General features: G+C 49.1%; 2 protein-coding genes across 6 annotated transcripts in view; one reads left to right on the top strand and one right to left on the bottom strand.

Annotated features, from left to right (window-relative positions):
* ASH1L (ASH1 like histone lysine methyltransferase) overlaps window positions 1-15,176 on the top strand; it is a 75,885-nt gene extending 60,709 nt beyond the window's left edge. Inside the window, exons 16-28 of one of the 2 annotated variants that reach the window (XM_080984481.1) lie at window positions 1,300-1,457; window positions 2,034-2,186; window positions 3,045-3,099; window positions 3,231-3,363; window positions 3,905-4,153; window positions 5,002-5,088; window positions 5,376-5,466; window positions 6,721-6,859; window positions 8,114-8,286; window positions 10,352-10,518; window positions 11,185-11,225; window positions 12,857-13,161; window positions 13,907-15,176. In XM_080984481.1, the coding sequence (XP_080840607.1) occupies window positions 1,300-1,457; window positions 2,034-2,186; window positions 3,045-3,099; window positions 3,231-3,363; window positions 3,905-4,153; window positions 5,002-5,088; window positions 5,376-5,466; window positions 6,721-6,859; window positions 8,114-8,286; window positions 10,352-10,518; window positions 11,185-11,225; window positions 12,857-13,161; window positions 13,907-13,998 (1,843 nt within the window). In that variant the 3' untranslated portion in view covers window positions 13,999-15,176. Of the gene's footprint in view, window positions 1-1,299; window positions 1,458-2,033; window positions 2,187-3,044; window positions 3,100-3,230; window positions 3,364-3,904; window positions 4,154-5,001; window positions 5,089-5,375; window positions 5,467-6,720; window positions 6,860-8,113; window positions 8,291-10,351; window positions 10,519-11,184; window positions 11,226-12,856; window positions 13,162-13,906 lie in introns of both variants that reach the window. The other variant, XM_080984480.1, reaches the window with a different exon arrangement.
* Window positions 15,177-19,966: 4,790 nt separating this feature from the next.
* Window positions 19,967-26,643, bottom strand: part of RUSC1 (RUN and SH3 domain containing 1) — a 31,780-nt gene continuing 25,103 nt past the window's right edge. For 3 of the 4 annotated variants that reach the window (XM_080984515.1, XM_080984518.1, XM_080984517.1), the window contains 4 exons: window positions 24,670-24,716; window positions 22,461-23,334; window positions 21,369-21,500; window positions 19,967-20,172 (listed from right to left, as the gene is read on the bottom strand). In XM_080984515.1, coding sequence (XP_080840641.1) covers window positions 20,004-20,172; window positions 21,369-21,500; window positions 22,461-23,334; window positions 24,670-24,716 — 1,222 coding nt within the window. In that variant the 3' untranslated portion in view covers window positions 19,967-20,003. The remainder of the gene's footprint in view (window positions 20,173-21,368; window positions 21,501-22,460; window positions 23,335-24,669; window positions 24,717-26,643) is intronic. The other variant, XM_080984516.1, reaches the window with a different exon arrangement.

Below are 26,643 nucleotides of genomic sequence, written 5' to 3'. Positions count from 1 at the left end.
TTAGAATCTTTTCCAACTCTGAAATTCTATGATTCTATGAAACTACCACAGGATGGTTTGCAACATAATAACATAAGCAACTTTATTTGTTAGATATTTTTTTACCCACACTTTATCATATATATTTTAACAAAATATATATACCACTTGATTGTAATGATACCTTGTAAGCGGTTTACAGGAAATATTGAAATTATGAGTAAAAACAATAAATTATCAATAAAAACATTTAGAAAACTGTTAGCATCAACAGTAAACTAAAGAGAGATTGAAACACATCATCATCCACATTTAGACTTGCCCAAACAAAAATGGTTTCAGCAGGTCTCATAAGGTCCCAGGGCAGGTTACAGCAATAAAGTGCACACTTGTAAAACAAATGAAATAGTTACCACAGTAAAACAAGAAAATTGTAAAAACAAACTGAAACAGTTCCATGTATTGAAAGCAGTGCAAACATTTAAAAACAATTCCATATATAAGAACAGTTAAGATAGTCCCAGTACAGATGCAGACTGTTTGCAAATACAGGACAAAAATATGCATGCAGTATTCTCTCTCCCTATCTCTACATAAAAACCTGTATATATAATTTAATAATTATTGCTGATAATAATCAGTAATACATGATATCCGGTAATGCACAGTGGTACGTAATACATGATGGGCAATACTTAACAAGCAGCTGTGTGAAATTATTCACACCTCATGCCATCCCACAATTGAGAAAGCTTTAGCTATGACTTTGCACAATGTTCTAAAACATGGTTTGTAAACGGCTGGCCAATAAGGATTTTTTTAAAAAGTGGTTTGGTGAGATGTTAGAATTGACAAGCCACAGACTTGTTGCTGCCTCCCCAGAGACAACTGCGTTATATAAAAGCTGAATGGGTGGGGAAATGGAAGCAGACAAGCAGGTCTAAATCATGGCTTTATTAAGATGCTCAGGCTGTGATTATGTGTTCCAAATCACGATCAGAACGAATCATGGATTGGTAGGTCTGAGTCGAGCCTTTCTACAGAAATGGCCCAACCCTTGCTTTTAACCTGTGTCTCCCTGGCATCTGTCTGATGCTTCCCCTGCTTGGTCTCTATTCCTGACCCTTCCTCCTCCTCCTCTTCCCATTCTCATCTCATGTAGATTCCAACCCCTTAGGGCAGGGATCTCTCACTACTATGCTGTGGCGATGTGCTGCAAATATCCCGCGGCAGCCAACCTTGGAAGGTGAAGAAAGCCTTTTATTTCAGCACCCACCTCTTCTCTTCCCCATCCCTCATCTTTATTTGTGCTTCCCCAAGGAATTTTGTGCTGAAGCATCATGTTTTCTTGGTGCGCAATTGGGAGAAGATCCGGCAGAAGCAAGAGGAGGTCAAGCACGCCAGCGACAACCTTCAGTCCGCCTCGTTATACACCCGCTGGAATGGGATGTGCCGGGATGATGGCAATATAAAATCTGGTCAGTGCCCCTGTTGCAACCGGTGTGAATCTCCCAGCCTTTCTCCATGTCTCCTGGATAAGCGATAAGCATTCCGTGAACCTTAACCTTTCTGAAATCAGTCTTGCAAAAAGTTGCCATCCTGTCTGTCTCAGATATTTGTGACCTAATGAACCAAGCTTGAACCTCCTTTTCCAAGTCGCCTAAAAGCGATTCTGCCTTGCCACAAGCAATTGGACAAGCAGTGCCCTGACCACATTTTACCCTTTGCGTTGCATTCAACTAAAATTTGATATCCAGCAGCAGTGGCATGATATATTCAAAGCCCCCACTCTGTACAATGAGAGTTGCTGGTTTTTAAGTCCCTCAGACATACATGTTGTTCAGAGGAGAGGAAATGGGAAGGTAGCTCAGTAGCAGATCAGGAAGTCGCAGGTTCTCTAGTTAGCTGCCTCCCAGTAGGGTTGAGAGAGACGGAAACCCTGGAGAGCTGCTGCCTGTCAGCGCAGACAAAACCAAACTAATTGGGCCGGTTGCTTCCTGTGTTCCTGTGGGCTTTGACTAAAGAGGCATCTCTTCCTCCCCTCTCTTTTTCAGATGTCTTCATGACACAGTTCTCTGCCCTGCAGACTGCCCGCTCAGTGCGGACACGGCGGCTGGCTGCGGCCGAGGAGAACATCGAAGTGGCGCGGGCCGCACGCCTCGCGCAAATCTTCAAGGAGATCTGCGACGGGATCATCTCGTACAAAGGTGATAGCTGCCAAGGAGCTGATCATTTGACAGGCTCCACAATCCTGTGTTGCTGGGTTTCCAGAGGGAGGAGAGCTTGAGTGTAGGATTTCAGGGGTTCAGTGATGAGTGGCTCATGGGTGAGAGCAGGAGCTACTTTGGGGGAAGGCTTTGCATCCCTGGCATCTTCAGATGGGGCTGGGAAGGACCCCGGTCTGAAAAGCTGCAGAACTGCTGCCCAGCCAGCATCAACAGTGACACTGAGTGAGGTGGACCCAGTGGTCTGATCCTGTATTAGGCAGCTTCCCATACACTTCCTTGGCTTTTGCAGTATTTGCTCCGTTAAACTGTGGGGTGGCCAACCTCTGTCTCTCGTCCGTCACCCATGAGGACTGTCAAGTGTTTGATACACATGCTGCTCCCACCTCCTTAGTCTTGAATTGTAAAGAGCTGTAGCAGAAGGGGCTCGAGGTCTAGAAGTAGTGGACAGAATTTGAGGGAGGGGGAAAGGGAGTACACAGCAGGTGGATAAAATTCACCGGAACACCAGAAGAGCCTGGCTGCTGGATCAGACCAAAAGGCCCATCTGTCTTGCCGTGGCCCCACCTGAGCCCCCAAGAAGGGCATGAACTCGAATAGCACTTGCCACAAGGGCCCCTTCTAAGAAACTGTAAATTGCATTGCCTCTTAATTTCGGCTTGTGATGTAGCTGTGACTTAGGCAAGTCAGGGTCTAAGGGGCATGTGTTTCTTTCCCACATATAGTTCCTCATAATTTCTCCTGCCAAATAACGCCCACCCACCCCAAAAACTGCCCAAGACCAACCACACTGTAAAACCCCTGTGGCAACTGCTCTTCATCCTTCTGCTTCCGTTACAGATTCCTCCAGACAGCTGCTTGCAACTCCTTTGCTGAATCTTCCCCCGAAGAAAAAGTAGGTTTTTAGCATTCTCAAAAGGGGGAGTGGTGGAGAATCTGTGATTTTACAAAAGAGGTTTCATGTCATTCCTCAAATACGGGCTTATCAGTAACCTTACACATTCCCCCCCCCCCCGCCTGGTTTAGAAACGCAGATTACTATGAGAAGATCTCCGACCCCCTTGATCTCACCACCATCGAGAAGCAGATCTTGACAGGCTACTACAAAACTGTGGAAGCTTTTGACGGCGATATGCTGAAGGTCTTCCGCAACACTGAAGTGAGTTTGCTGTTGTGTTGGGAGAGGAAGGCACTTGGTTCTAGCCGAGGGTCCCAGCTGGTCCTTTGAGAGTCGAGATGTATTTATTAATTGCCTTGCATACAATTCTCTGAAATGCTCAAGTTCTGGGCTGGAGGCCTTGCGACACCAAATAACACAGTAGAGGAAGGGCCTCAGGAGAGTGGCAGAGGAGGAGAGATGTCCTTTTTCCTTTCCACCACCCCACTCCTGAGAACCCCACCTAACCCCAGTGAACTCATACAACTCCCATTCGAGGCTGGGCGGAGTCTTGAATCAGAAGCCACCGCCCTTGCATCTTGCGGATATGCTGTAATGTTCCGTTGCAGTGCCCACTTGTTACTTGCAGTGGAAGAAAATGAACCAAGCTGGGAGGGACTGGTGGGTAGGAAGGAGAAATTGATGGCACCGGGGCAGGGGGCGCCTACGTCAGAGTTTTATGGCGGCAAAGATTGAAGCAGAAAGGGCATTTCAGTGGGGCTGGGAAAGGCTCTGAGTTTCTGGACTTTTGTCTCCTGCTCAGAAGTACTACGGCAGGAAATCCCCGATTGGGCGGGACGTCTGCCGGCTGCGGAAGGCCTACTACAACGCCCGCCACGAGGCAGCTGCCCAGATCGATGAGATCGTCGGAGAGACGGCGAGCGAGGCGGACAGCAGCGAGACCTCCATGTGCGAGAAGGAGAGCGGGCACGAGAAGGACGAGGACGTGATCCGCTGCATCTGTGGCTTGTACAAGGATGAAGGGCTCATGATCCAGTGCGACAAGTGCATGGTGAGGGCAGGTTGTGCGCTCCTCTCCCTCACAAGACGGGGCTGCGTTCTTGCTGCAGATGAGAAACGTGCTCACATGTAGCCCCTGTACCTGGCCCTGTTCTGTCAAAAAGCAAGGTCCAGACCAATGGCTGGATTCCCTCCTCTATAGCAGCCTGGTATTGGTGGGCCAGAGGAATCCGAACCTATTAGAACAGGAGTGGGCCCCCTGAGGCCCTTCTTCATGTGCCTCCTCCACAAGAGGGCTGGAGGGTAGCAACACGGGAATGGGCCTTTTCTGTGGTGGCTCCCCATTCGTGGAACGCTCTCCCCAGGGAGGTTTGACTGGCACCTTCATACACCTTTAGGCGCCAAGTAGAAATTTCCTCTTCAACCAGGCCTTTGGCTAATTGACATCCGATGCCCTTTCAAATGTGTTGTGCGAGGGAGCATTATTGGTTTGTTGATGGTCTTACCTTTACTATGAATTTTGTAGTTTTTATATTGTAATTTTATGTTGTGAACCACCCTGAGATCTACGGGTGAAGGGCAGCACATAATAATAATAATAATAATAATAATAATAATAATAATAATAATAATAAATAATATAGAATGAGTCAGACCACTGGCACATATGAGTCAGTATTTTCTACTCTGCTTGACATTGACTCTCTGGCATCTCAGGCAGAGAGCCTTATCCATCCCTGATAATCTCTGATTTTAAGATGCTGTTACATTGTTTTTAGGCTGCATTATTTGAGTTAAAAAATCTTAAAACTGTTCAGAAATGCTTTAAAATAAATAAAACTCATCTTCTGATGCTTTGGGGTGGATCTCCTTTTCTGATGTGTCTATTTTCTCCTGTAGGTCTGGCAGCACTGTGACTGTATGGGGGTGAACTCTGACGTCGAACACTACTTGTGTGAGCAGTGTGAACCTCGCACGGTGGATAGGGTAAGCCACCTTCGCTTGCCCAGAACTGGGCAGGGTGACTTTGAAACCCTCACGCCATTGGCCTCTTTATTTTTCACACAGCCGGGCTGTTTCAGTGGCTTTCTCCTCTAAGGAAGCCTGGGAATCATAGCCCTCCAGCGTTCAAGTGTTCTTCACAAAACCACAGTCCCTAGGGTTCCATGGAGGGTGCAGGCTTTATTAGTGCTACGTCCGCGTTCATCTTGGTTTCTAAGCGTAGTCAGGATGACAAGACTTGTCAACGCCTTTTGCCTTTTTCTTTCTCGCAGGAGGTTCCTATGATTCCCCGACCTCATTACGCCCAGCCTGGCTGCGTTTACTTCATCTGTCTGTTACGGGACGATCTGTTGCTACGTCAAGGTGAGTGTGTTGACTTCCTGGGGGGCGGGAGGGAAATTCATAATATTCAAAGTTTTTAAGAAGGCAGCCAAAACAGGTTGTAGCCAAGCAGAAGCATAGGAACATAAACTATACATAAAAATAATACATAAAGATAAAAACTTGACCTATACAATAAATAAAGCTTACATAAAACAGGAACCTTAAATCTCAAGGGCAGTCACATAGATTGTCTAATTTTAGCAGCCTTCTCTGCAAATTTAGCTGCGTTGAACATTACAGACTAGTCCGAACCAGACAACAGATACTGAATCCTATCCATATTACTGAGGATTGGAGTCGCGGCTGAAGATTTCTAGGTGTTTCATACAATTCACAGTATAGCATAGAGTGCCTGGTGCCTTTTCCCCTCCAGGGACTACCTCAAACACAAAAGCACTAATTCTGGGGATTTGGATTAATTAAGAGGCAGCCGAGAGAGTCCTTTGGGACATTCATCCCCTCTCTCGTGACTGCTGTTTGTCAAGGTGCTTGAGCCTGCCTTGCTCACTGATTCAGGGTATCAAAATTAAAGGTGAGACATTAAGCGAGTTAGAAATCTTGGGCCACCTAAGCACTGGGGCCACCTGGTCCGACTGGCAGCAGCTCTCCAGGTTGTTTCCTCAGCCTCAGAAATCAGGGCTCTGTGGTGGTAGTTTGGTAGGAGGAAGAGAATTAGGCAGCTTTTATGGAAAAGTCATGGTATTAGAATCTCAGAATCGTAGCGTCAGAAGGGACCCCATCTTGTCCAGCCCCCTTGCAATGCAGGAATCTCAACTAAAGCATCCATGACAGATGGCCATCCGACCTCTGCTTAAAAACCTCCAAGGAAGGAGAGTCCACAACCTCCCGAGGGAGACTGCTCCACTCAACAGCTCTTAGCCACAAAGACTAAATGGGCCACCCTTGTTCATTGGCAGGATGTCTCTGAATGCTTAATTGTTCAAAACCAAACAGGGGAGACCCATTGCCCTTAAGCCCCTGCTTTGTGGGCTTCTACTTAGCCACTAAAGGAAACGGGATGCTAGACTGGACAGAAGCTTGGTCTGATCTAGCCGGCTTCCTAGTTGGAGACGCCATTTCAGTGAACCTGGCAGTTCTTCTTGCACGCAGCCCATGCTTGCAACTGCTGAGCCACCTCTGCTACCGCCACTCAGTTTGTTAGGCTTCTGTAAATCCACCCTGCTGGGGTATGAGAAAGCCGCTCTGATATGCCCTTCCTCACCCCATCAACAGGTGACTGCGTGTACCTGATGAGAGACAGCCGAAGGACCCCGGACGGCCACCCTGTCCGGCAGTCGTATCGCCTGCTCTCCCACATCAACAGAGAGAGACTCGACATCTTCCGTATCGAAAAGCTCTGGAAGAACGAGAAGTAAGTCCCAGCCCCACCTTGCTTAAAAAAAGCGGAGCTCCATCTCACTGACCTTTGGTGGGAGACCAGCCACATTGGACACCGTCAAAAACGTGTCATCAGAGAATTTTCCCATCCCCGTCCCTCCCATGCATGAAAGTAGCAGGTGGTGGCAGTTCATGAAGCCGTAAGATTTTCCCACCTCTTTTCCTGTCGTGAGCAAACTAAAGAGGTGGGTAACCTATAACTAACACACACACACACATCAAATGTTGCTGGACTCCCATGATCCCCAGCAAGAATAGCCAGCTGCAGTTGTAAGCCAGCAAGACCTGGAGGGTTGGAGGGCATCATTCATTGGGTGACATCATTCTCCTCCTTTGGCGGATGTGTCCAGTGCAGACAGGAGGTTCAGCTAAGCCCTGTCTCCAGAGACCAATGAGAGGTTCACAGGATGTCGTCATGCTCCTCCACTAGTGTGCTCTTACTGCGTTGAGAAATGGCTGCAGTTCAGATCTTTATCTTCAGTCTTAGGCTTGGCTGGTCTGAACTTCAGCACTCATCACCCATAAATATATTTGTTATTTATAATATATATTTATATACTTATGCCACCACACACACACACACACACACACACACACGTGTGCCATCAAGTTACATGAAATATTATGGTGCATGTACAACAATCTATACAAGTTCAGAAAAGCATAAAATGCCATAAAAGCCAAATCATTAAAATGAATGGCTAATCAAGAAAGTTTAGACAGCTGTCTAAATCATTCAGCATAAAAACATCTTTGAGAGATGCCTAAAAGCTGAAAAGTAGGGTGCCTGCCAAATCTCTGCTGTAAAATTGCGTTTTTCCGCATGGCAATGATCAATTCCCAGCTTCTAGTTGAGGCCTGGCAACGAGTACACACTTAAAACTTAATTATATTTAACAGCGATCGTATTAAGCTCCTCCGTAAACACAGATTCATTTGCAGGCAACCAGGAGGGAGAGGAATAAAAGCCAAGCTCCCTTACTGAGGTCACCTTGGGTCTGGCTGGGACTCTCATGAGTCAGTGCTCCATCGTCAGCATCCAAACCACCTCTCCTCTCAGCTCACCTATTGTGTCCGAATCCCAGGGCTTGTGGCTGTCAGCCTAGCAAAAGGGAGCAAATTCTGTAGAGGAGGAGGAGGAGGAAGAAGAAGAAGCGTGTGGGTGCGTTGGGTCCGTCATCTCAGCTCCAATAGAAACACCTCCTTCCTTTTTTCCTCCTTATATCAGGGAGGAACGGTTTGCCTTCGGCCACCACTATTTCCGTCCGCATGAAACGCACCACTCCCCGTCCCGGAAGTTCTACCACAACGAGCTGTTCCGGGTACCGCTGTATGAGATCATCCCCTTGGAGGCCGTGGTGGGCACCTGCTGCGTCCTGGATCTCTACACCTATTGCAAAGGCAAGTCAACACTCCCGGCGGCCTGGAGCCACTTGGTTTTTCTCTCCAGGGGGACCTATGATCCCAGGCTGTTGTGCTCCCCAGCACACAGTGCCAGGTGTAAATAGGTAAAAGCTCCTGTTTGAGCCCTGAAATACCCCTTCGGCAGCCTGTACACACTCTTCACAGTTCTGGTTGTGTCCTGTCTAAAAAGGAGATGCTCGAGCTGGGAAAAGTGCAAACCATAGAACAATAGAACCATTAAGAGTCATCTAGTCCAACCCTCTGCAGCGCAGGAATATTTTTGCCCAATATGGGGCTTGAACCCGCAACCCTGAGATTAGGGAACAACAAAGAAATGATTGGGGCAAAGATGAGGATGATCATCTTCCTCACAAGGAAATCCAAAGCGTGTTTTTTTTAACGGTCAGAGAGGAGGCTCCATCAGAGGTTTATAAAATTATGCAGTGTGGTGAAAATGAATATAGAGAAGTGTTTTTCTTGCCCTGCTGCTTCGAGCTGCAGAGGGTCACACATTTAAATCAATCTTGATGGTAAAGGCCAACGAAGGAGGATTCTGGACCAGACAGGCGGTATCCGCCTAAAATTCACAGGAGGATCGTTGAAATTAGTGGAGCAAAAGCTGTTCATGCCCATTAATTTCAGTGGTTCTGCCACCGTATCTGGTGATGGATGGTGGCTCTCAGGTGACATTAAAATAAGATGGCTGGTAGACCTCTGTGAAGCTTCTGTCAACAGCTGCTTATAGCTGTGATGATTGAATGGAATCGCTGAACGCCAGTTGCTGAGAAGAGGGGGTGGAGGACACAGCCCAGAGGTTGGCAACCTAAGGCCCATGGGCCAGAAGCAGCCCATGAGGGTCACTTAACTGGTCTATGAGCCACCCCCAAACTGCTTGGTGAGTCCCCACGCGCTGTGCTAAACCGGCACAGCGTGGCATGGGGACTTCCTTCCACAGCTCCAGAAATTGCTTCTGCGCATGCCCAGACGCTGGAAATCGCTTCTGCACAGGCGCGATTTCCGGTGTCTGGGCATGTGCAGAAGCAATTTCTAGCACCGTGGGCATGTGCAGATGCGATTTCCAGTATCTGGGCATGCACAGGAGCAATTTCCGGCGCCGCAGACATGCGCAGACGTGATTTCCGGCGTTGCACTGCACCAGTCCGGCTCACGAAGGATCTCCGCGGGAGTGGTCTGGCCCATGCCCAGTAAGCCTTGCCAACCCCTGACACAGCCTTTTGCCTTCAAGCTCTGCCTCTGGTCTTCCCAGGAGCGTCAACTTGGGCCTCTGTAGAAAACTGGCTGCTGGGCCATGCGGACCCTTTTGGTCTCCTCCAACAGCACACGCTTAACTCCCGTTCCCTGTAGAACACAGACCACAGAAAGCTGCCTCACGCCGAGTCATTCCTTTCTGCATCTTACTCAGCGTTGTCAACCCGTTGACTGGCAGCATCAGCAGCTCTCCAGGGATTCAGGCAAAAGTCTCTCTCAGCCCTACCTGGAGATGCCAGGGATTGCACCTGCAAAGCAGATGCTCTGCGACTGAGCTGTGGCCCTTCCATACGTGTATCTGTGCAAGGTTCACTGCTTTAGCCTAGGCGCCAGCACCTGCAGGAGGAAGGCAGTCCTTGCTGCGTCTGTGTGCTGAGGGCTAAGTGAGCCAGTTTTAGCTACTCACCAGGCAGACACACAGAGCAGAATTACCTGCCCTCGGATGTGGCTAACCTGAAAGTGAATTGTGCTGAAAACCAGAAGGTTGCCCCCAAATTCTTCACCACTTCCACATGCTAAACCTTCATTTGGAGGTAAGAATAAAGAAGGAGTTGTTTTTCTTTTTAAATGCGGGGACAAACATTTGCTTCCATCCAGGGAAAGTTACAGTAACAAGGATTAAAAGGACAATATCCTGCAGTTTTGCGAGGGTGGCAAGTTCCTTTAGTTTTTAAAAACCCTCTCCAGCCCTGCCAGGAGGAATTTGGAACAGCTAAGCTCCGTAGTCGTGCTTATTTTGATTCTTGGCACGCTGCCTCACCTGATATTCTTGCTGTGCCAAAACTCCCTACAGGAAGGCCAAAGGGGGTGAAGGAGCAGGACGTCTACATCTGCGATTACCGCCTCGACAAGTCAGCCCACCTTTTCTACAAGATCCACCGGAACCGCTACCCAGTCTGCACCAAGTCCTACGCCTTCGACCACTTCCCCAAAAGGATGACGCCGAAAAGAGACTTTTCGGTGAGCGGCTCCACGACTTCTCTCTCTGGCAATGAGGGGAATCCTAACCCACATGCTAAAACTCTGCTTTCATTTAGTTTGTTACAAGCAAACATCAGTAACCACAAACTGGTTGTTCCTACGGACACAAGGGTGGAATAATAAGGTTAAGCCACAGGCAACTCCAATCAGAGCATCTCTCTTAAGTTGCCACCCTTTGCAGGAAGCTGCCATCTCCTGGATGAATTCAGACCTGATTTCCTTTGACTTCAGATCTGATTTCCTTTGCAGCAGTGGCAGAGTGGGAGGCTCTTCCAAGCTGTACATTGATAAGCACCTGCATTATAGCATAATCACATTCCTCCCCCCTCAATTCCACGTATTTTCCCACTGAGCTTCAAGTAAAATAACCTAAGATGCCAGCTCTCATGCTGCTAATATATAGGGTGGAATTAAAGAGGAGCATGGGAATCTGCCCTCTACCGTGTCAGATGATTGGTTCAGTTGTGATTGGTTCAGCTGTGTTGACACTGATTGACAGCAGGTCTCCAGGGAGCCTTTCCTAGCCCTACCCGGGGATTTGAACCTGGGACCTTCTGCAAGGAAAGCAGGTGCTATTTCTCTGCGCTTACAGCATTAAGCCTCCTCTGAACTTTCACTTGGTTCTCTTTTACTCCTCCATTGCAGCCTCATTATGTACCAGACAACTACAAGAGGAATGGAGGCAGGTGAGTCGCTTTAGCTTCTTTTGGCGCCTTTTTTTTCTTATTCTCTTTTTTAGGGCCTTCAGTGTGGTGGGTGCTTCTGCAGAGACCTTTTTGGAGCTCCTGCTCTCAGTTGCTTAACTGCAGCACAAATGGCACTTCCCTTGCCTTCCTTTGAGTTAGACAGGATGGGAGCAAGAGCAGCTTAGCTTGCCTGCGACACTTAAGCAGTACAGAGAAGGCATCCTGCAAGGCCGCTAGCAGAAGGCTGAGACAGCATGCAAATGGAGTGTGGTGCTCCCTCAGTAGAGATGTCTCTGGGCAGTTCAGGGACAGGATCATAGAAAGAGGGGCTTTGTCCCTCAATCCCCACCCCCTGCAAAGCTGATAGGATGGTGGTAATAAAGTGGGGCATGCCATAACCTAGGATTCCCACAACTCCCAGAACTCAGGGTCACCAGTGGAACTTGGCAGCAAGTTGACAGCAAGCAAAAGAAGGTGTTTTCACTATACTTGTTTAAAGGATGTTTGCTCTGCTCTTGAGCAAATTTTAAAAAAAACTCCGAGAGCAGTAGTGAGGCAGCCACTCTCAGAGGTCTGGAAAAAAAATCACTGCTCCAAATGGAGCAGAAGTGACACGTGTGTGTGTGTGTGTGTGTTCGTTCCTCCAAGCCCCACTCCTCAGTGTGGTGTTCCTCTGAGGATCAGCTGCCGCCTTATACAGAGTGAGACCATTGACTCCTGTAGCCTGGCATTGTCCACAAGGACTGGCAGTGGCTCTGCCAGGTTTCATGCAGGGGTCTCTCCCAGCCCCACCTGGAGATGCCATTGGGGTTTGGAGTGTTTTCAATGCAAAAGCCCAGAGTGCTGTACTAATAAATAATAATAATAATAAGTTTTATTTATACCCCACCCTTCCTGGTCAGGGACGTGGGTGGCACTGTGGGTTAAACCACAGAGCCTAGGACTTGCTGATCAGAAGGTCGGTGGTTCGAATCCCCGCGATTGGGTGAGCTCCCGTTACTCGGTCCCTGCTCCTGCCAACCTAGCAGTTCGAAAGCACGTCAAAGTGCAAGTAGATAAATAGGTACCGCTCCGGCGGGAAAGTAAACGGCATTTCCGTGTGCTGCTCTGGTTCGCCAGAAGCGGCTTAGTCATGCTGGCCACATGACCCGGAAGCTGTACGCCGGCTCCCTCAGCCAGTAAAGCGAGATGAGCGCCGCAACCCCAGAGTCGGTCACGACTGGACCTAATGGTCAGGGGTCCCTTTACCTTTACCTTCCTGGTTCAGAAAACCGGGCTTAGGGCGGCTAACAACAAATTTAAAACACTACTGAGACACACACACTGCTCACAGCCTGAAGTAGTGCAGCCCAGAATTTTGCCGCTTCATTTCTGTGCAGTGCCTTGAAAAGGTACATTCTTGATTGGATTCTGTGACCTCTTATGTAGGAAGACTGGGGGTATGTGGCAGGGGGATTGCCTCCCAAACATGACCCTTTCAGAGATCTAGAGAGGAAGGACAGGGAGCCCTCAGCACAGAAGGAGTGCAAGCTGCAGTAGCAGTGTGCATCCCTCCCGTGTGTGAGAGAGAGAGGGAGGACCATGTTGGAAAGTTCTCCCCCTGACATGTGGCTTGACATCTCCTTTCTCAGGTCATCTTGGAAGTCTGACCGTTCCAAGCCCCAGAACAAAGACCTGAGCCAAGAGGAGGACCCCCTGCCGCTGATGGAAGACGTGATCGTGAGTCAGGACCAGGCTCCCAGCGAGCCGGCGCCCAGCCTGGAGGAGCCAGAGAAAGAGGCGCCTCCCCAGGAGAGTGGCGAGGTAGAGAAAAAGGTGGAGGAGAGCAGCCCCGTCCCCAGGCGGCCCTGCACCCCGGAGGAACGCAGGCACATGCAGCGAGAGAGGCTCAACCTCATCCTCCTCACCCTCCTAGAGAAAATCCCAGGGAAAAATGGTAAGAGGCGAGAGAGCAGCCCCCCTTCTTCTCCCCCCCCCATTCCCCTCTCCAGAAACCTCTTTTAAAGTTAGAGGATTGTTAGTAATGTGTAGCTCCCAACTTTTTTGGGAGCAGGGGAGCTTGAGTAAAGCAGTCCAGATAATCATCACACCAAAAGCTAGCCCAGCTGGTGGTAATAATAATAATAATAATAATAGTAATAATTTATTTATACCCCGCCCTCCCCAGCCAAGACCGCGCTCAGGGCGGCTAACAACCAATAAGAAAAATAATTTGATTAAAATACAACTTTAAAAACAAGATTAAAATACAACATTAAAACATTAAGATGCAGCCTCTTCACAGGAGGAGAAAGGAAAAAAGAAAGAGGGGGGAGGGAATCAAATTGATTCTAAGCCCAAAGGCCAGGCAGAACAACTCTGTCTTACAGGCCCTGCAGAAAGAAATCAGATCCCGCAACGTCCTGGTCTCATGAGACAGAGCGTTCCACCAGGCCAGAGCCAGTGTTGAGAAGGCCCTGCCTCTGGTTGAGGCTAATCTGACTTCCTTAGGGTGTTGCAATTTACGGACCTTAAGGTCCTTTGTGGTACAGAGCAAGGCTGGTGGGGGGCATGGCCTGAGGGAGAGAGGCGTCTGCCCTCTGGGTCTGAGGTTCTTTACCAAGTAGCAAAGCATCTTTCTTTGGTTCCAAGAGCGTTAGCTCTCTAAGTCCACACTGTTATTTTTCTTTGGTCTCTTCCAGCCATTGACGTCACGTACCTGCTAGAGGAAGGTTCGGGGAGGAAGCTGCGGCGGCGCACTCTGGTTCTTCCGGAGAGCAGCTTTCGGAAGTGACGCTGTGCCCTGGGGACAGAGGCTGCGGCCTGGAGTTTTCCGCCGTCGGATTGTGCGTGAGACGGACTTGGACGGGCGAGGCTTTGCCGCCTTCCTGTGCCTCTGCAGTGTGCGTTGAGGGCGTCAGATGGGCAAGAGGAAACTGACACACACACAACCCCCCCCCCACGGTTCTGTAGCACTTAGAAGAAACGGTTGGGCAGGCGCGCCACCCTGCCCCTTCACCCGCGGCCTGCCTGGCAGTGGTCTTACGATGTGTGTGGTGTTGGGCGTGCCTTGTTGTCAATGTTGAGGTACTAAGGAAAAAAACACACCTTGTGGTTCTTTGTCCAAGATGGTCAAATTTTAGTTTAACTTATTCCCCTCCACCCTCCCCACCCCAGTGTCCCTGCGCCAGAGGGAGGGGAAAGTGGGGTGTAAAGGTGGGCGGGTTGGTGAACCGGTTCAGAACCACGCTCTTTCCGAAGGAACCCACATCATTTCTCCTTCAGCTGGCGCAAGCGTCTGATTTCGGAAGTTGTTTGGGAGGGCGGAGGTGACGGCGTGAGGAAGTGTCCGGGCCCTGAGGGGCTGAAGATACGGGGGGGGGGGGGCCGAGATCTTCGATTTTGCGCAAGATGCAACAGAGGAAGTGTGGCGCTCTGAGCGTGAGGGGGCTGTCGGACGTTCTGCGTGGAAAGCGCCCCATCGCCACGGAGGCCACGGACTTGAAATGAAAGCACTTGGTTCTGCGTTCTGCACCTCGGGGTGGGGGTGGGGGTGGGGGTGGGCGGTCAAGGAGAACAACGGTGGTTTTAATTTCTCTCTCTATCCCTCCCCCCCCCTTTTATTTTGCTGCAGAAGATTTTTTATAAAGCCAAGTCCACCCTGTTTTACTTATTTTTCGTTTTAGTGTTTTCGGTTGGGTTTTATATATAAATATATATATATATATAAGAAAAAAGAAAAAAATTAAATAAGCTGTGGTTCTTGTGTGTCCAGTGCATTGTGAAAACTTTCAAAGACAAAAAAAAAAACAAAACAAAACAAAGAAAGGAAAACTGTCAAAAGGCAAACAAACAAAAACCAACCTTTCACTACACGAACCGTCAAGCAGTATTTTCTGAGCGCGTATTTGTTGTGAAACTGTAGACTATTATCCACTGATTAACACTACTCTTTGTGTTTCTTTTTTTTTTTTAAGAAAAAGAAGAAAAAAAAATATAAAACCTGTACAGCTTAAAAGCGTCCCGTCTCTTAAAGAGACAGTGTATTTTACTCTTCCCGCCTCTCTCTCTGCCCTTAATCCAAGGAGGGGGGTGGATTAAAAAGACACAAGTGTTAACTCTCGTCGGCTGCAGCGAAGGAACCGTTTCCTTGCTTTTGACGCAGTAGGGTGTTCAGCGGCCCTAGTTGCTGTCGTCCGGTGCCAGGCCCAAGGGAGGGGCATCACTCCGTGATGACGTACCACATGTCCCCTTCCCTCCGGACACCAGCAACTCACGGGCAGATTCACGGGCAAAGGGAGCTGGCAGGCATACACTGGCCCTTTAAACGTGGCTTTGCTCTCAGTCTCTCTTTGGCGTTCATATGCATATTATGGTCCTGTTTTAGATGTCCTTACGAAAGAATCCCGTTTTTAAATGTGCCAAGTTGTATATATCTTAAATCTTCCTCTCTCTTCCTCCCCCTTCCTTTGCTGTGTGGTTGTAAAGCAATATGGTAGCTCTCTCTCACAATCTCTCTCCGTGTTCCTTCCCAACGGACCAACCTTTGTCCTGATTGTACATTCTCGTTGACTATATAATCCTTATTTTACTCTTCGTTTGGAACAATAACAACAACAAAAGGGTCCATTCCATTCAAATTTTAACCTGGCGATTTAAAAAAAAAAAAAAGTTTGGGGTGGGGGCGGGGGTCAAGAGAGGGGTGGGAAAGAGGAGGAGGAGGGGGGGAAAGCATATTTTATTAAAAAAAAGAGAAGACAAATAAGAAAATAGTTTGGAATATTTTCTTACTGTAGAGAAGCATTGTACAGGAGAACCCTGAGTATTAAATACTCATGTGTGTCGTAGGGGGAAAAAAAGTTTTAAAAAAATCGCATGTCTGAAAAATCTTTTGAGTCGCTCCATTTAGTTCAAAACGGGGGGGAAATCGTCATCTCAAAATGGTGTTAAACACTAAAAAAAGAAAGAAAGAAAACCATGAGAAGTCCTTTTAAAGAAGAATAATGAAAAGCTTGCCCTGATGCGAGACACTAGCTCTGCCATTTTATCTTTCTTTCGTTGAAAGACTAAAAACAATGTTTTTTAGACAATCAAATTCTAGGTAAGTGCGAAGAATTTGTTGGTTTGGGGTTTTTTTTAAGTTTTTGGTTTTGTTTTCTTACTGGTGTAGAAAATTACTGACTTTTTAAAAAAAATTCTGGGTGGGTGGGTGGCTTATTTTGTATTAACTGAGGAGACTGGCAGCGTTTCACCTGATCGCTGATGGAAGCCCAGGAAAATAGGGGAGGGGAGGGGAAAGCACTACGTTTGTTGCAAATATAGATACGAACTCTTTTTAGTCTGCATGGGGATAGGCCGTGTGGTTGCTGAGGAGAAATGCTGCTAAGATATTTCCTTTTTACAAGAGCATATCTAAATAGACCATTGTTTTGATGTTAATCTTTGTAAATTATGTATTACCAATTTTAACATTGGATGTAATTGCATAAAAGGCCTGCATCTCAAATACTGAGAGATTCTAGTATTAAATGGAAAAAAATGTTTCCTATTCAATGGCTTTGGTGTTTTTCTTTTTCACTTGTTCTGCACTTTTGTACACAAACATATCTTCCTATACACATAAAAATGTAAGGTTGTTGTCACGTTTCAGTTCACACAGCTGCCAGTAGGTGGCACATGACTCATCATGTTACATCCCTGGCCTTGTGTGGAGAAATGCTTCCTTTTTTATTTGCTTAATTGGTTTCATTAAGTACACATATCTAATTGGCACAGAGAGTCACATCTCCGAAGCTCAGATTTCATCTAAGCCTTTGTCATGTCTTCACTCCCTGGATTTTATTTTATCTTTCTTGATGTATTAAGAAATCAAACAAGCCTCTTTAATATTTTCTCATTAGGGAAACAGGTGGCACCTTTTATGGATTTTATTTTCCCAAAAGGAGAATCATAAAAGTATGTACAATAGAACTCCACATTTTTTGAAGTTTTTGTTTCAACATATGACCACAAGGGGGAGGTTCTGGTCTTTTGACACATGTCAATACTGTACTTAAAAGTGCATCCAGTATGTTCATTGAGCTTTCCATCTGGATTTGTTTGCAAGACGACGTTGACTATTCAATGCACATTCATTCTGGTTTGCCCCAAAGGGTGGATGCTGCAACATCAAAACAAGCGTGTCGTTCCATGCTCTCCAGTGTGTTCCTGCCTGAACTTTCTTTCCTGCAACAATTCCAAACTTTTGGGGAAGCTGGTTTGTTGTGCAAGACCCTCCCTGCATACTAGAATTGCACAACTTGGATTGGCCAGTGTGTAATTGAATCCTGCCCCTAACTAGTGACCATTCCCCTTAGTCTTCCTAGCTCAGCTTTGGAAGTGGCTGTGACTACAAGATGTTTGTGTTTAGGTCTGCTAGAGCAGGGGGAATTGGGTTGATCTTTATTAAAAGGGGTGCCCAACAGCTCCAATTATATACCTGGCAAGATGCAGGTCACAGAAAGGAAATCTCGTAGCGTAGAAAGAATAGCCATATGTGGCTGGGAGCCTAGCAGGCCTTGATTCACCGTTGGCTTATTGGGAGGGGAGAGGGAAAGTGGGGTGGGCTGTAGCTCAGTAGTAGAGCATCTGATCTGAATGTAGAAGATCCTAGATTCAGCTTCCTCCATCTCTAGGTAGTGTCCCCTGTCTGAAACTTTGGGGATGATCAATGGGAGAGCATTTGTTTAGCAAATAGAAGGTCTCGACACACACATACCCCTCTGGATCCCCGGAGAGCTTCTGCCAGTCAGCATAGGCAATACAGAGCTACCTGGACTAAGCAGTGTTTCCCAAACGGGTATCAGTTGTTTTTGGACTACAACTCCCATCATCTCTAGCTAGCAAGGATGATGGGAATTGTAATCCCAAAGCAGCTGGAAACCCTAATTTGGGAACACTGGACTAAGAGTCTGAAGTCTGCACAGTATAAGGCAGCTTCTTCCTAGATCCGGAGTCTATTTCTATCCTGTCTAGGCGCAAAATGATCCCTGCTGGATCCAACCAAAGGCCAGACTCTCGCCCCATATAGAAATGGAAAACCAGAGCATGAGAGCATCGTTTCTCTCCTACTCTTGCTCCCCAGCAACTGGTGTTCAGAGAAATGATGCTCTCAAACTCTGGTTTTCCATTTCTATAAGGGACTAGAGTCTGGCCTTTGGTTGGATCCAGCAGGGATCATTTTGCAGGCAGAAAAATGGGAGCTGATTGAGGGCAGATCGAGGCTGCTGGGACAGTGACCCATTAACTCTTAAAGGACCAGCATCCTTTGAGTAGCAGCTGGGGAACTCAGAACTACAGTTCAGAAAGGTTGGGCAAAGCCAGTGTGGATTTCTGCCCACACCATATTGCAACCTGCTTGAAACTCGTTTCAAAAGCCACTTGCCACACAGCACTTTGGGGAAGGGGTCAGGCAAAGCTACAAATTGGATCCAAACTACAAGAAAGAAGATTCCACCTAAACATTAGGAAGAACTTCCTGACAGTAAGAGCTGTTCGACAGTGGAATTTGCTGCCAAGGAGTGTGGTGGAGTCTCCTTCTTTGGAGGTCTTTAAGCAGAGGCTTGACAACCATATGTCAGGAGTGCTCTGATGGTGTTTCCTGCTTGGCAGGGGGTTGGACTCGATGGCCCTTGTGGTCTCTTCCAACTCTATGATTCTAAAGCCGATCAGTGTTGCCCGACCTCCTGATGACAGCTAGACTCACTATTCCTTGCCTCCCACCCAGCAAATTAAAATTGCAACCCTCACCCACACTAACCGCCCATGCATCCTTTGGCCTCGCTGAATGCCAGATGTCTTGGTGCAGGCTTGGGAGCAATGGCAAGGGGGTGGGGGGTAGAATGGAGTATCCTGCGAGAGGGCTGCAACATTTCATTGGGGCCCCCCGCTTGCTAACCATTCTTCCTCACGCCGCACCCTTTGGAGACGTGCAGCCTGCAGCAATTCAATCTCACACGGTGACGCCTCTTTGCTTGTCTTTTCTCACAACCTTTATTTCCCTCCCTTCTGCACAATCTCTTAAGAGAGCCTAGATGGTGCCCGTCTTCAGACAGGAGCCGTTTCTGCCATGGTTTTGGGGCTGGGTGGATGTTCAAGAGGGGGCCCTGTAGGGACAGCCATTCCAGACGGGTCCCGATCCACTTGGCTGGTGACCTATACCGCAGGGGGTTGGACTAGATGCCCCTCAGGGGTCCCTTCCAAGTCTCCAGTTCTGCAATCGACATCACTTCAGGGTGGGGAGGGGAGAGAGACGTGAGGATCGCCGGCAAGACAAAAGCAGCAGGAAAGGTGAAATATATAATATTATATATATATATGTATATCTACACAGATATATGCAATATACAAATGAGAACCATAGTTTGGCGGACAGCGTGTGTGTTACACAATCGTGGAAAGCAGCAAGCATAAGCGGTTAAACGTGTGATTCGGGGCGTGGGAAGAGCAGAAGGGCAGTTGGCCAAGTCAGGCAAGAGGCAGGAGAAGAGTTCGAAAGAAGGAAATTGTGAGACGGTGGGAGCCCTGCCAACCCCCTGCGGCAGAATTTGCACCCACAGCCGGAGGGGAGGGGGGAAGAACAGAGACATCGGTTTGGGGCTCATGAGGATAACGGGGGTGCAATCTGGGGGGGGGGGCTAGGCACCCTCAGCTTCTTAGTGTCCATGTCATTTTGTTGAAATTCCTTCAGCGGTGCGTTTATAAAGTGTGTTTGTGTGTTCCCCCCACAACAGCCGCAGCCTTGCCATCTCCCTGCGCAGTTCACAGGATGAGAGAGGTGTAGCCGACGGGGACTAGGCCTCGGCGGTCTCCGTGGCAACACTGGATCCAGTCTTCGTCCACCGTGTCCAGGACCCGCAAGACGTCGCCTTTGCGGAAGCTGAGGTGGTCGTCCCGGCTGCCGGCGTGGTCGCAGAGAGCGCGAACGGCCCTGGATGGAGTCAGAGGGACGACACAGACTGAGCGGGGGGCGACACACGACGAAAACACAGACGGGTCTCCTTTCAAAGTGCACATCCCTTAGGCAGCGGTTCTCAACCTGTGGGCCCCCAGATGTTGTTGGACTACAACTCCCATCATCCCTGAGCTCTGGCCTTGCTAACTAGGGGTGATGGGAGTTGCAGATGTTGAACAACATCTGGGGACCCAGAGGTTGAGAAAGGCTGCTAGGGGAAGGGACAGGAAACACCACCATTGCATGCAGAAGGTTCAGTCCCCAATGGCACCTCCGGATAGGCCTGCCTGAAACCCTGAAATGTCACTGCCAGCCCGTGTAGCCAATAATAATAATAATAATAATAATAATAATAATAATAATAATATATTTATACCCCGCCCATCTGGCTGGGTTTCCCAAGCCACTCTGGGTGGCTTCCAACAAAACACTAAAATACAATAACCTATCAAACATTAAAAGCTTCCCTAAACAGGGCTGCCTTCAGATGTCTTCTAAAAGTCAGATAGTTGTTGTTCTCTTTGACATCTGGTGGGAGGGCATTCCACAGAGCGGGTGCCACTACCGAGAAGGCCCTCTGCCTGGTTCCCTGTAACTTGGCTTCTCGCAATGAGGGAATCGCCAGAAGGCCCTTGGCGCTGGACCTCAGTGTCCAGGCAGAACGATGGAGGTGGAGATGCTCCTTCAGGTATACTGGATGAGGCCATGGTCTGACTAGATATGCATCAAGCTTCTTGTGAGTACTGTTGCTTTAAGTACCCAATATGGCCTCTCAGAAGAATTGGCAGATTCAGGGAATCTAGAGTTGGAAGGGACCCCGAGGGTCATCCAGTCCAACCCCCTGCAATGCAGGAAACTTTTGCCCAACGTGGGGCTCGAACCCACGACCCCGAGATCAAGAGTCTCATGCTCTACCACACCAAAGTCTTTGCAGAAGTACCAAGAAATGTTTAGGAAAGGAAAGGAAAATCCGAAGGAGGACACATCTCCCTCTTCCTAGCCCAAGGAGTACCGAGCATGCTCAGTGGGCACAGACTACAGACTGAGGGGCGGACTGGTGGAAAACCCAGAGTGGGAGGGGTAATAGAGTGGCGTGCCTGAAACCCCCAGCAGAAGCACTTCATGCTGCAACACTTTGTTGCAGCCCTGGGCACGGAGAGAGGATGGCTCACCTGTATGGCTGTTGTGGGCTTGGTGGGACGTCTTCCCATGATTCCTCTGGCCAGCTCTTCTCGGCCGGTGCCCCCTTCATCACCAGAGCCAGGATATTCATGGTGGGCGGCAACCAGCTTGACGGGCGTCTGCTTGGATAGGAAAGAGAATATACCTGACTCATGAGAAAAACCCACTTTTTTGCTGTTGGGGGTACAATTTTAATTAGAGACATTTAGGAAATACTGCCTGAAAGTTGGGCACTTGGTTGGAGTATTAGGCAGGGGACAGTCCTAACTTTTGAGTCTAGAAGGCTTGGGTTCGAATCCCAGTTTTTCAGGCAGAGCGGTGTCTTTGTCCCTTCCTGCAAACCAGGAGTTCGCTGGGAAAAATTAGGGAGAACCACGCTGCCTTCAGGGCACAAGTCTGTCTTACTTGGCTAATTCTGACTGCTGGCAAGGACTAAGTTCGCAAGCGGGAGATGGCGGGAATAACTTGCCTTATATATTTCCTAGGGAGCTGCTACTTCTGACCAGATCGCTTTAAACTCAGGGGCAGAGAAGCTGTTTCCAGCTTGAGGGCCACATTCCCTTCTGAGGGCAACCTTCCAGGGGCCGCATGAAAGTAGTGGGTGGGGCCAGAGGCCAAAGTGGGTGGAGAAACTGATGTAAATATTTCCTTTGTACGGGAGATTAGTTCTCAAGGGGTCCCAATTTCAGACAAGCAAAAATGCTCTAGGAGGGTGGGAAGCAGGGCTGGTGAGGGGTGTGCCCTGGAAGAAGGGGTGTGGGCTGAGGGATAGTTCCAAGGGCCACATAGAAAGGCTCATAGGGCCGCATTTGGCCTGCTGGCTTCAGGCATAGCTGTCAACTTTCAGATTTGAAAATAAGGGATCAGCAGCCTCGAAAATAAGGGATCAGCAGCCTCACCTGTCCCGGGGAGCCTCGAAATTTAAGGGATCAGCCGCCTCACCTGTCCTGGGGACAGTCTACGGGATATCTAACAATCCGGGATAGCAACGGGAAGCGGCTCTGGAATAAGGGAATTTCCCGCAAAAAAAGGGAAGGTTGACAGCTATGGGCTTCAGGTTCCCCCGCTGGCCATCCACTTACCTGGATTTCGACAGGTGAGAATCGGCCTCGTTGGCGCATCCTGGAGCGGCTGCTCCGAAGAGCCACCCTAGCCAGTTTCCCTTTGCAGTTCCAGTGCCCTCAAGCTTTTCGGCTGCCTCCTGGGCATCAGGCAAGCAGGTCGCCTCTGACTTCCCTGCAGCTTCCCCTATGGGTGAGTTGCCTTCTTCGCAGACAGCGGGTGCCCGCCTTGGGTTCTCCACTGAGCTGCTTCCTCTGGGGCTGGGCGCTTGGGGCAGCACGTCGGGGCTCACGCTGGCTTCTCCAGCCCCGCTGCGGACCGCCTCCACAGCTTCTCCCAGAGCCGCCCTCAGCTTGGTCCAGTGGGTGTGAGGGAAGCCCTCCTGCTTCGGGGGCTCGCCGTAGACCCCCGAGGCCCGGCTCAGCTGCTCCCACCAACTCTGCTTATTCTCCTCACTCTCCTGGCAGCTCCCTTCAGCGCCCGCCTCCGCCTCGGGGGCTCCCTCGCCGCCTCGGAAGGTGTGGCTCAGCCGGTCACCCCACCGCAGGAGTCTCTGGTGCAAAGGCGGCCCGGCCTGGGGCTCATGGAGCGGGCTGGATTGGGCCACGGGCCCTTCCGCCAGGCCGGCGAGAGGAGGCGGGCGTTTGGGCAAAGTGACTCGGCTCCCTCCCCGAGCCTTCTGGGAACCGGCCAGCAGCTCAGTCGGTGGGGTGGGACGCCGGGGTGGCGGCCGGACGTCGAGTGGCAGGTGCTGGTGCTCAAAGAGGAGGTCCAGCTGGAAGGTCAGCATGGAGAGCGGTTGGAGCAGCAGGAGGAGCTCGTCGGCCCAGCGGCGGCAGAAGCCTTGGCTGAGTACCAGGAAGGCGGTGGGCAAGTACAGCGCCGAAATCAGCTCTGTGGGGTTGGGAGATGGCATGAACAGGTCAGAAACGCATCCTTCTAAGTCTGTCTCAACTTTGCTGTTGGATTACAAAGCCACTTCTGACCTCAGGAGGAGGTGGTGTTGCGAGCTCATGACCCCAACACCCGCGCAGCGCAGCCCGGGATCTCCCTCTTTGGCCGCTCAGCTTTATAGGTTTCCCGCCCGCCTGCCCTTCAAGGTTTCCTTTCTGACCTTGCTCTGGGCCTCGGTTGGTCGCCCTTAAGGGGTCTGGTAGGAATTTTTTCCACTTGGCAAATTGGCACTGGCCATTTGGTTTTCCGCCTACCTCGTAGCAAATCGTCACAACTTCCTTGGTTTTGGCGGTTAGGCATTGGTAGGGGTATTGTTATGTAGATGTGTTGGGGGGGAGGAGCGCCATCACCTCCCCCAAATATTGAAGGGTAGTCTGGTAAAGGATTCCGGGGGTCGTGGCCTCGTCCGAAGCCTATGGAGGTCAGGGCCTAAAGCGCACCCCCCGAGCGGTGACCCCAGGGGAGTCCCTAGTTGATGTGCATCAGCAGGGCTCCCCCTGCTGGTGTTAACCCTTCCCGGTCTTCAAGCAAACAGGCTGAAGCCGGAAAGTCGGTTAGGACCAATGCCTAAGCCAATACCGCTCTTTACCTATAACCAATAAAGCTGTGGCCTTTTTTAGCCCATTAACCTAAATACTTGTGTCACGTGTCGTTATTTCCTACTGATGGGAGGTGGGAACTCGCCACGCAACTCCCAGCATCCCCGGCTACCAGGACCAGTGGTCAGGGATGATGGGAGTTGTAGTCCAACAGCAGTTGGGGACCCCAGTTTGAGAAGGGCTGGCCATGCAGGGAGTTGGACTAGGTGATTCTTGGGGTCCCTTCCAAATGTACAATTCTGTGATTTTCCAGGAGCATTGGGTGGGGGAGAAGGTAGAGGGTGTGATACCAGGGAGCAGAATTAATCTTCCATTTTCACTATTTAAAAGAACCACCACCACCAAGTTTCTAATTCTTGTGTATTTAAAACCCCCCACAAGTGAACCTAAAAAATTTAAAGATATAAATAAAAACCAGAATTCCCTCTCCCTGCCCCCTGCAGTTCCAAATATAAAAGCTTATATTAAAATACGTGCCTGGGTTAAGATTCCTGCATTGCGGGGGGGTTGGACTAGATGACCCTCGGGGTCCCTTCCAACTCTATGATTCTATGGTAGGCGTGCTTAAACAAAAATGGGTTTTAGCAGGCACCAAAAAGAGTAATGCACAGGCACTTGCCTAATATCAGTACGTCGTGGAGGTGCTAATAAAAAACGTGGGGTGCCCCAAATTTACCTGAGTTCCGCTGCAGGTTGGCAAACCACTGCTCCAACTGCTTCATGCTACGGAGATAAGATAGATGAGATAAAACTTTATTCGCATTAGCCAATGGCCATAGCAACAGTAAAACACTACAGTATACGCAGAAAAGGAAATGTGATATAAGAGCACAATTTAAAGTCCTGAATCAGCAGTCAGTTAGTGGCCCTTATTCTGATTGCCCCTGCTATGAACCTAGCAACCTTTGCTGTTATCTGCTCATTTTAATCTGATAGAAGAAAGGACATTGTGGCAGTGCTTGAGCGCCCTGGGATGGTTAGTACAAGTGGGGTGATGATCTGGTTCCTCAGGTCTTTGTAGAGCGTACAGGACAGGAGGACGTGTGCCGCTGTTTCAGTGCTACCATTTCCAAGGGGGCAAAGGTGTTCCTCAGGCGGGATCTTTTGGAATAGACCCTCAAGTACCGCAGATGGCAAAACATCCAGTCTTGCAAGTGTAAAAGCACGTCTGTATTTTGGGATAATAAGTTTGTGCAGATATGGGGCCAGAGAATCAAAATGGAGAGGTGGAAAATGAACATACCAAGGGCAGAATTTCCTTATAGTGGCCAGGTCGTTCTGATGCTCGATATCTTTTAGACTTTGACCAATTAGACTGTTTGCTTTAGTAGGGCCCATAGTGAGTAGGTGCTGGGGGGGATAGGCCACAAGAGTGAAGTTTTTGATAGACAGTTTTAAGCCAGGCACTTTTATGGGAGTCTTGAAGTACTAGGGATAGTAAACCGGGGGGGATTTGAGTTTTGGCGGAGCCAGAAGTTAAGAGTTCTTTGCCAAGTCCGTACTTCTACTAAAGGGAGACTTGCCTCCAGTCTCAATGATGCGTTTGGGACATCATGCTACGGACGAACAGGCCAAGACAAAGGGTTTTAGCATCAAACGTAGCAATGCCTGAAAGCTGCCTTGTAGAATCAGACCTTTGAGTCTACCTGGCTCAATACTGACCGGCAACAGCTCTCCAGGGTTTCGGGTAGGGATCCTTCCCCCCTCAGGGAGGTTGCAAAGGTTGCAGCTGAGACCTTTGGGCATGCAAAGGAAATGCTCCATCACTGCGCTATGGGCCTTGGCCCTAAAAAGAAAGCAAGACCCTAGTCCTCATGGATTTGAGTAAAGGGCTGATTTAAGTTGCCTTGCAGGACGAATCCGCCTGCTGGACAAATTCAGAGGCTGTTAAATATAAATGAAGGATCGACACTGGAATGTTTCGTTGGAATTACCTGGATGAATTAAGGAATGCAGCACAATGTGAGATCATCATTCCCCGAACTTCAGAGCATGGGGAGTCAACCAAAGATTTATAAAAAAGTAAAGGTAAAGGGACCCCTGACCATTAGGTCCAATCGTGGGCAACTCTGGGGTTGCGGCGCTCATCTCGCTTTATTGGCCGAGGGAGCCGGCGTACAGCTTCCAGGTCATGTGGCCAGCATGACTAAGCCGCTTCTGGCGAACCAGACCAGCGCACGGAAACGCCGTTTACCTTCCCGCCAGAGCGGTACCTATTTATCTACTTGCACTTTGACGTGCTTTCGAACTGCTAGGTTGGCAGGAGCAGGGACCGAGCAACGGGAGCTCACCCCGTCGCGGGGATTCGAACTGCAGACCTTCTGATCACCACCCGCGTTATAATTTGGCATAAAATTTGGACTGTTTGATTGCATTATAATTTGGAATGTTTCCAAAGTGGCTTTTATTGGCTTGTTAAAATGGAAAACATAATAAATATTATTCTTAAAAAAAAAAAAAAGATTTAAGTTGCCTTGCACCGTGTGATATGCTTGGTCAATATTGTCCACACTGACTGGCAGCAGCTCTCCAGGGTTTCAGGCAGGGGACATTCCCAGCCCGACCTGGAGATGCCATTGGGGACTGAACATGCGGGAACCTCCTGCATGTAAGGCAAATGAGTTACAACAACCCCCCCACCCAATGTCTT

Source organism: Podarcis pityusensis (genome assembly GCF_964106645.2).
Source record: "Podarcis pityusensis genome assembly, chromosome: 16".
Classification (NCBI taxonomy): Eukaryota; Metazoa; Chordata; class Lepidosauria; order Squamata; family Lacertidae; genus Podarcis; species Podarcis pityusensis.
The sequence above is the reverse complement of the archived record's forward strand: the minus strand, read 5'-3'. Positions and strand labels throughout refer to the sequence as shown.